This window comes from Entelurus aequoreus, linkage group LG10 (genome assembly GCF_033978785.1).
Source record: "Entelurus aequoreus isolate RoL-2023_Sb linkage group LG10, RoL_Eaeq_v1.1, whole genome shotgun sequence".
Classification (NCBI taxonomy): Eukaryota; Metazoa; Chordata; class Actinopteri; order Syngnathiformes; family Syngnathidae; genus Entelurus; species Entelurus aequoreus.
In genome coordinates this window covers 40,456,973-40,466,972 of record NC_084740.1, presented here as the reverse complement: position 1 = coordinate 40,466,972, position 10,000 = coordinate 40,456,973, and the positions used below count along the sequence as shown (strand labels likewise).

General features: G+C 38.5%; 1 protein-coding gene across 1 annotated transcript in view; it reads left to right on the top strand.

The window, feature by feature from the left end:
- Window positions 1-10,000, top strand: part of prdm10 (PR domain containing 10) — a 45,384-nt gene that overhangs the window by 7,234 nt on the left and 28,150 nt on the right. The window contains 5 exon segments of the mRNA XM_062060866.1: window positions 1-34; window positions 6,179-6,338; window positions 6,417-6,658; window positions 9,309-9,509; window positions 9,636-9,708. The exon segment at window positions 1-34 is cut by the window's left edge and continues 71 nt beyond it. Of these exon segments, the coding sequence (XP_061916850.1) occupies window positions 1-34; window positions 6,179-6,338; window positions 6,417-6,658; window positions 9,309-9,509; window positions 9,636-9,708 (710 nt within the window).

Below are 10,000 nucleotides of genomic sequence, written 5' to 3'. Positions count from 1 at the left end.
GGCTCCGCCGGCCGCGCTGGAGCCGGTGTCCCAGGTGAGGGCTCATCTTTGGACCCGTGAAAGGCCATGGTTTATTCATTTTGTCTGTTTCGTGTGGAGCATGATATTTTTCATTTTCAAAACCAATACAATATTTTGACTTTTTAAAACCTTCAAGGTTCCCCTCTCGTTTGGTCCCAGGGACCCGGGACATAAAACTGTTAAAAATAAGTCATATATTAATAAAAAAAATAATATCTTAAATCTCTAAATCAGCTTAATGTCTGTTTGTCGATATAAAGTCGTTTTTTAAGTCTTATTCCATTTAAAAAAACAACAACATGTTTTCAATTGTAAAAACACAAAATATGCAATATTTCTTTCTCAAAATTGTTTAAAAGGGTGAAGTGATGTGAAGTAATTGGAGCCTTAAATCAGTCAATAATTCATACCAGCATTATTTTGATTCATTATTTTTTTTAGCAAATAAAAAAGAAAAATATTACTAAAATGTGCACCGCAAACATAAAAGTGTTAAAAATAAGTCATCCTTTTTTTTTTTTAACTTTCAACTCTTAAGGCGCTAAATCAACTTCAGATTTATCCGTCGATATGTTTTTCTTCTTTTTTTCTGTTTGTTCTATGCCTTTATTTTCCTAAGAAAAAAATGATTCTTATATGGAAAACACACAAATCATGAAGAATTTTCCACCTAAAAATATTCAAAGTGGAATATTTGATGTGAAGTAATTGGATCCTTAAATATGTCAATAATTTTCAAAAACTTTGATTTTAATTAGTTATTATTTTTTGAGCAATGAAATGAAATAAAAAAAAATCCCACTAAAATGATTGGGGATCCAAAAGGGCTCCACTCATAGAAGTGTTAAAAATAAGTCATACATTTCTTTTCACTTTTATCCTGGATCAACTTCAGATTTACTAGCGGATTATCATATTTTATTATTTTTTCAAGTTTTTTGTTTGTTTTATGCCCTTTTTGTCAAAGAAAACTTTGTTTTTTATATGACAAACACACAAAATATGCAATATAAAACACACAAAATATGCATCCTCCCCAAACTATTTTAAAGTGGAATATCTGATGCGAAGTATTTGGAGCCTTAAATATGTCAATAATTCATAACAACATTGATTTGGATTCTTTTTTTCTTTTGTTTTTGAGCGATGACAGTTTTAAAAAAGATCCCATTAAAATTATTGGGGAAACAAAAGAGTCCCACTCATAAAAAATTTAAAAATAGTTTGCACATTTTTTTTTTACTTTCAACGCTTAACTTTCTAAATCAACTTCAGATCTATTTGTTGATTATAAGTTGTATTATTTTTTTATGTTTTTTTGTTTTTGTTTTACATCCTTTTTTATTAAAGAAAACTTTGTTTTTTTATATGGCAAACACAAAATGGTAATTGTAGCCTCAAATCGGCCAATAAGTCATAACAACATTGATTTTAATTCATTCATTTTTTTTAGCAATGACACATTAAAAAAGAAAAATCCTACTAAAATGTGCACCGCAATCATAAAAGTGTTACAAATAAGTCATACATTTTTTTTTTTTACTTTCAACTCTTAAGTCGCTAAATCAACTTCAGATTTATCCGTCGATACATTTTTGTTCTTTTTTTCGGTTTGTTTTATGCCTTTATTTTCCTAAGAACACTGTATTCTTATATGGAAAACACACAAAATATGAAGAATTTTCCACCTAAAAATATTCAAAGTGGAATATTTGATGTGAAGTAATTGGATCCTTAAATATGTCAATAATTATCAAGAACTTTGATTTTAATTAATTATTATTTTTTGAGCAATGAAATGAAATAAAAAAAAATCCCACTAAAATGATTGGGGATCCAAAAGGGCTCCACTCATAGAAGTGTTAAAAATAAGTCATACATTTCTTTTCACTTTTATCCTGGATCAACTTCAGATTTACTAGCGGATTATTATATTTTATTATTTTTTCATGTTTTTTGTTTGTTTTATGCCCTTTTTGTCAAAGAAAACTTTGTTTTTTTATATGACAAACACACAAAATATGCAATATAAAACACACAAAATATGCATCCTCCCCAAACTATTTTAAAGTGGAATATCTGATGCGAAGTATTTGGAGCCTTAAATATGTCAATAATTCATAACAACATTGATTTGGATTCTTTTTTTTTTTTTTTTTTCAGCGATGACAGTTTTAAAAAAGATCCCATTAAAATTATTGGGGAAACAAAAGAGTCCCACTCATAAAAATTTTAAAAATAGTTTGCACATTTTTTTTTTTTACTTTCAACGCTTAACTTTCTAAATCAACTTTAGATCTATTTGTTGATTATAAGTTTTATTATTTTTTCATGTTTTTTTGTTTTTGTTTTACATCCTTTTTTATTAAAGAAAACTTTGTTTTTTTATATAGCAAACACAAAATGGTAATTGTAGCCTCAAATCGGCCAATAAGTCATAACAACATTGATTTTAAAGGCCTACTGAAATGAATTTTTTTTATTTAAACGGGGATAGCAGATCTATTCTATGTGTCATACTTGATCATTTCGCGATATTGCCATATTTTTGCTGAAAGGATTTAGTATAGAACAACGACGATAAAGATTGCAACTTTTGGTATCTGATAAAAAAAAGGCTTGCCCCTACCGGAAGTAGCGTGACGTAGTCAGTTGAACATATACGCAAAGTTCCCTATTGTTTACAATGATGGCCGCATGAAGTGAGAGAGATTCGGACCGAGAAAGCGACAATTTCCCCATTAATTTGAGCGAGGATGAAAGATTTGTGGATGAGTAAAGTGCAAGTGAAGGACTAGTGGGGAGTGGATGCGATTCAGATAGGGAAGATGCTGTGAGAGACGGGGGTGACCTGATATTCAGCTGGGAATGACTACAACAGTAAATAAACACAAGACATATATATACTCTATTAGCCACAACACAACCAGGCTTATATTTAATATGCCACAAATTAATCCTGCATAAAAACACCTGCGTGTTTGTTACGCTAGCTCCTAGCTCCTCTGCTAGCTCCTAGCTCCATAGAACACGCCAATACAATTCAAACACCTGATCAACACACACAATCACTCAGCCCAAAAGACCGTTCACCTAACCCAAGGTTCATAAAGCTTATATATTTTTAAAAAGTTACGTACGTGACGCGCACATACGGTCAAGCTATCAAATGTTTAGCAGCCAAGGCTGCATACTCACGGTACCTGATATTCAGCTGGGAATGACTACAACAGTAAATAAACACAAGACATATATATACTCTATTAGCCACAACACAACCAGGCTTATATTTAATATGCCACAAATTAATCCTGCATAAAAACACCTGCGTGTTTGTTATGCTAGCTCCTAGCTCCTATGCTAGCTCCTAGCTCCATAGAACACGCCAATACAATTCAAACACCTGATCAACACACACAATCACTCAGCCCAAAAGACCGTTCACCTAACCCAAGGTTCATAAAGCTTATATATTTTAAAAAAGTTACGTACATACGCAAAAAAAAGTTGCGCACATACGGTCAAGCGATCAAATGTTTAGAAGCCAAAGCTGCATACTCACAGTAGCACGTCTGCGTCTTTGTCATCCAAATCAAAGTAATCCTGGTAAGAGTCTGTGTTGTCCCAGTTCTCTACAGGCGTCTGTGTATCGAAGTCAAAAGTCCTCTTGGTTAGAGTCTCTGTTATCCGAGTTCTTCCATCTTGACTGCATCTTTCGGGAATGTAAACAAAGAAGGCTGTGTACTGTTGTTGCTGACTATGTTCGAAAAATACGTCCATTTCGCACCGACAACTTTCTTCTTTGCTTGCTCAGCTTCCTTCTCCATAATGCAATGAACATGATTGCAACAGATTCACGAACACAGATGTCCAGAATACTGTGGAATTATGAAATGAAAACAGAGCTTTTTCGTATTGGCTTCAATGTGGAAGGCATACCCGTGTTCGCCGGGCTACGTCACGCGCATACGTCATCCTCAGAGGCGTTTCATACCGGAAGTTTAGCGGCAAATTTAAAATGTCACTTTATAAGTTAACCCGGCCGTATTGGCATGTGTTATAATGTTAAGATTTCATCATTGATATATAAACTATCAGACTGCGTGGTCGTAGTAGTGGGTTTCAGTAGGCCTTTAATTCATTCATTTTTTTAGCAATGACACATTAAAAAAGAAAAATCCTACTAAAATGTGCACCGCAATCACAAAAGTGTTACAAATAAGTCATACTTTTTTTTTTTTTACTTTCACCTCTTAAGTCGCTAAATCAACTTCAGATTTATCCGTCGATACATTTTTCTTCTTTTTTTCGGTTTGTTTTATGCCTTTATTTTCCTAAGAAAACTGTATTCTTATATGGAAAACACACAAAATATGAAGAATTTTCCACCTAAAAATATTCAAAGTGGAATATTTGATGTGAAGTAATTGGATCCTTAAATATGTCAATAATTATCAAGAACTTTGATTTTAATTAATTATTATTTTTTGAGCAATGAAATGAAATTAAAAAAAATCCCACTAAAATGATTGGGGATCCAAAAGGGCTCCACTCATAGAAGTGTTAAAAATAAGTCATACGTTTCTTTTCACTTTTATCCTGGATCAACGTCAGATTTACTAGCGGATTATTATATTTTATTATTTTTTCATGTTTTTTGTTTGTTTTATGCCCTTTTTGTCAAAGAAAACTTTGTTTTTTATATGACAAACACACAAAATATGCAATATAAAACACACAAAATACGCATACTCCCCAAACTATTTTAAAGTGGAATATCTGATGTGAAGTAATTGGAGCCTTAAATATGTCAATAAATCATAACAACATTGATTTGGATTATTTTTTTTTTTTTGAGAGATGACAGTTTTAAAAAAGATCCCACTAAAATTATTGGGGAAACAAGAGTCCCACCCATAAAAATGTTAAAAATAGGTTGCACTTTTTTTTTTTTTACTTTCAACGCTTAAGTCTCTAAATCAACTTCAGATCTATTTGTTGATTATAAGTTTTATTATTTTTTCATGTTTTTTGTTTTTGTTTTACATCCTTTTTTATTAAAGAAAACTTAGTTTTTTTATATGGCAAACACAAAATGGTAATTGTAGCCTCAAATCGGCCAATAAGTCATAACAACATTGATTTTAATTCATTCATTTTTTTAGCAATGACATATTAAAAAAGAAAAATCCTACTAAAATGTGCACCGCAATCATAAAAGTGTTAAAAATAAGTCATACATTTTTTTTTTTACTTTCAACTCTTAAGTCACTAAATCAACTTCAGATCTATCCTCAGGTATTTTTTTTATTATTTTTTTTCTGTTTGATGCCTTTTTTTTTTTTTCTAAGAAAACGATATTTTAAAATTTAAAACACATAAAATATGAAGAATTTTCCCCAAAAAATGTTTCAAAGTGGAATATTTGATGTAAAGTAATTGTATCCTTAAATATGTCAATGATTATCAAGAACTTTGATTTTATTTTATTATAATTTTTTGAGCAATGAACAGTTTTAAAAAATCCAAAAGAGCTCCACTCATAAAAGTTACAAATAATTCATACATTTCTTTTCACTTTTACCCTGGATCAACTTCAGATACATTTTCCCCCGGATTCGGGGGATCCAAAAGGGCTTCACTCATACAGCCTTAAATAGATCAATAATTCATAAAAACATTGATTTTGATTCATTATTGTCTTTTTGAGCGATGACAGTTTTAAAAAAGATCACACTAAAATTCTTAGAGATCCAAAGGGCCCCCACTCATAAAAGTGTTAAAAATAGGTCACACATTGCTTTTTCAAAATTTTCAACGCTTCAGTTTTGAAATAAACTTCAGATATGTTTGTTAATTATATATTTTTATAATTTTTTCATGTTTTTTTTTGTTTTATGCCTTTTTTGTCAAATAAAACTTTGTTTTTTTTATATGGCAAACACACAAAATAATAATTGGAGCCTTAAACTGGTCAATAATTACATTGATTTTTATTCATTATAATTTGTTTTTTACAAATGACAGTTTTAACTGAACAATGAATTTACTGTCTAAACTTGTTTGTAAACTTTGACAGGGAAGTTGTCTCTTCCTAGCACAACAAGCCACATTTAAGTTAGAATCTTGCCATGATTGCTTTATTTATCTCATGCAGGAGCGTTTGTCCGTATCCAACTCACTCTCCGACATGGCGGACCCCCCGTCCAGCCCACTGGGAGCCATGGACACCACGGACGACACGGATGAAGACGACGACGAGGACTCTGAGATGGACGACTGGGAGCCTCGTCAGCCCTTCAACCCTCACAGCCTCTGTGCGTAGCCGTGTTGGACAAATGGTTTCATAGAGCTGACGTCTCATCGGTGGTCCGACTGTTTCTGTGCGCTCCCAGGGTGCGAGGAGTGCAACAACGCCAACCCCACAGATTGTATGGACCACGGCCCCCTGCACCCGGTCCCCAACAGGCCGGTGATGTCCAGGGCCCGGGCCAGCCTGCCCCTGATGCTTTACATCGATCGCTTCCTGGGCGGTGTCTTCTCCAAGAGACGTATCCCCAAGCGCACCCAGTTTGGCCCTGTGGAGGGACCCCTGGTTCCTGAGAGCGAGCTGCAGGACAACTTCATCCATCTGAAAGTGAGCCGCTGATTTAAAGCAGTTAGCTTTGCCGTCAGCAGTTAGCCGCTTAAGCAAGCTGCTGTAGGAATGGAAAGAGAAATTGGGCAGGAAGAGAGACAAGGTTCAACTATTTTGATCTTTGGAGTAACAAAGCCACAACACTAAATGTAATGGAGCACGCTTCTCCAGAGTGCTGAAGGTGGCACATCAATCATTTAATTAGCTTTTTGTCATCTAGTAGTGAGGGGAAAACAAGCGGTCAAAGCCAAAAAAAACTAAATAGAGCCGACAGGAAGTAACCCAGTCACCCAGGAAGTCAGCCAGGTTGACAGGAATTAAGCCAGACCACCAGGAAGTTAGCCAGACCGACAAGAAGTTAGCCAGGTTGCCAGGTAGGCAGGATGTAAGCCAGACCAACATGAAGTTAGCCAGGTTGACAGGAAGTTAGCCAGGTTGACAGGAAGTTAGCCAGGTTGATAGGAAGTTAGCCAGGTCGGCATGAAGTTAGCCAGGTCGGCATGAAGTTAGCCAGGTCGACGGGAAGTTAGCCAGGTCGACGGGAAGTTAGACAGGTCGACGGGAAGTTAGACAGGTCGGCGGGAAGTTAGCCAGGTCAACGGGAAGTTAGCCAGGTCGACAAGAAGTTAGCCAGGTCGGCGGGAAGTTAGCCAGGTCGGCGAATAGTTAGCCAGGTCGGCGGATAGTTAGCCAGGTCGACGGGAAGTTAGCCAGGTCGACGGGGAGTTAGCCAGGTCGGCGGGAAGTTAGCCAGGTCGACGGGAAGTTAGTCAGGTCGACGGGAAGTTAGCCAGGTCGGCGGGAAGTTAGCCAGGTCGGCGGGAAGTAAGCAGGTCGACAGAAAGTTAACCAGGCTGGCAGAAAGTAGGCCAGGCCACCAGGAAGTTAGCCAGGTCGACGGGAAGTTAGCCAGGTCGACGGGAAGTTAGCCAGGTCGACGGGGAGTTAGCCAGGTCGGCATGAAGTTAGCCAGGTCGACGGGAAGTTAGCCAGGTCGACGGGAAGTTAGACAGGTCGGCGGAAAGTTAGCCAGGTCGACGGGAAGTTAGCCAGGTCGACAAGAAGTTAGCCAGGTCGGCGAATAGTTAGCCAGGTTGGCGGATAGTTAGCCAGGTCGACGGGAAGTTAGCCAGGTCGACGGGAAGTTAGTCAGGTCGACGGGAAGTTAGCCAGGTCGGCGGGAAGTTAGCCAGGTCGACGGGAAGTTAGCCAGGTCGACGGGAAGTTAGACAGGTCGGCGGAAAGTTAGCCAGGTCGACGGGAAGTTAGCCAGGTCGACAAGAAGTTAGCCAGGTCGGCGAATAGTTAGCCAGGTTGGCGGATAGTTAGCCAGGTCGACGGGAAGTTAGCCAGGTCGACGGGAAGTTAGTCAGGTCGACGGGAAGTTAGCCAGGTCGGCGGGAAGTTAGCCAGGTCGACGGGAAGTTAGCCAGGTCGGAGGGAAGTTAGCCATGTCGGCGGGAAGTTAGCCATGTCGGCGGGAAGTTAGCCATGTCGGCGGGAAGTTAACCAGGCTGGCAGAAAGTAGGCCAGGCCACCGGGAAGTTAGCCAGGTCGACGGGAAGTTAGCCAGGTCGACGGGAAGTTAGCCAGGTCGACAGGGAGTTAGCCAAGTCGACAGGGAGTTAGCCAGTTGGACAGGGAGTTAGCCAGGTGGACAGGGAGTTAGCCAAGTGGACAGGGAGTTAGCCAGGTCGGCAGGAAGTTAGCCAGGTCGACGGGAAGTTAGCCAGGCCGGCGGGAAGTAAGCCAGGTCGACGGAAAGTTAGCCAGTCCACCAGGAAATTAGCCAGGTCGACGGGAAGTTAGCCAGGTCGGCGGGAAGTTAGCCAGGTCGGCGGGAAGTTAGCCAGGTCGACGGGAAGTTAGCCAGGTTGGCGGGGAGTTAGCCAGGTCGGCATGAAGTTAGCGTGGTCGGCAGGAAGTAAGCCAGGTCAGCGGGAAGTTAGCCAGGCTGGCAGAAAGTAAGCCAAGCCACCAAGAAATGAACAAGTAGATTAATAATTCATTTTCTACCACTTGTCTTTAATAATGTGTACAAAATAATAGGTGTATAAATTACACAATATGTTACTGCATACGTCAGCAGACTAATTAGGAGCCTTTGTTTGTTTACTTACTACTAAAAGACAAGTTGTCTAGTATGTTCACTATTTTTTAAAGGACAAAATTGCAATTAGAAACATATGTTTAATGTACCCTAAGATTTTTTGTTAAAATAAAGCCAATAATGCCATCTTTATTTAGAAAAGTATCGAAAAGTATTTTGGTACCGGTACCAAAATATTGGTATCGAGAGAACCCTACTAGGAACTCTGAAATTCCGACTTCCCATTACAAATGGAACGCACCATTACTTCCTGCTAGGCCTAGCTAACATCAGTTTTGTTCTGTGAGTATTGCGCTGATCCTGCAGCGTTTATGTGATTGCTGAATTCGTAATTTGCAGCATTTTCCTGCTGCATTCGTTCTATGGTGTTTTTGGTTTTGTACCATTTCTGTGTTTGAAGCGTTCGGTCGTTGCTGCGCGTTTGCATTTGGAAATGTTTGTATTTTTCTACAAGAAACAGCAGTCGTCTGACAATTAGGGTTAAAACATGTTGTGTGTGTTATACAATGACAACATTGACTGTGTTGTCTGTTGTCGCAGCTTAGCATGTTGGACGCAGAGAAAGATGGAGAAAAGTCCGAGCACACGTGGCTGGACCTCTCGGACGAGGAGAGCTGTAACTGGATGATGTTCGTGCGGCCCGCCGAGAACCACCTGGAGCAGAACCTGGTGGCGTATCAGTACGGCGCCGAGATCTTCTACACCTCAATCAAGAACATCGAACCCAAACATGAGCTCAAGGTCCGCCCTGCCTGATAATAATAATAATAATAATAATAATAATAATAATAACAATAATAATAATAATAATAATAATAATAACCGGTATTGAAAGGAGGAGAGAATAGATGGTGGTTCCTTCTGCAGGTGTGGTATGCAGCATCCTACGCAGAGTTTGTCAACCAGAAGATCCACAGCGTTACGGAGGAAGAGAGGAAAGGTGAGCCTCACCATCGCGTTGTTAAACCTGGTCTTGTCGAGTAGATTGTCAGGTTCAAACACTGATGACATCTATTAAACAAGACAAGAGGCAAAGAATGAAACAGAGGCAGAATTCAATTTGGACTCAATATTGAGGAGAAAACGTGTCGACCTGTAACCTCTTACAGTGTCACCCACGCTCTGCAAAAAGATTGCACTCCTTCTTTATTTGACTTTCTCCCCCCTCCTGACCACAGCTGCTTCCAGAGGGAAGTGGGTCGTAAACAGCGTTGCCTTTGGTTACAGAACAG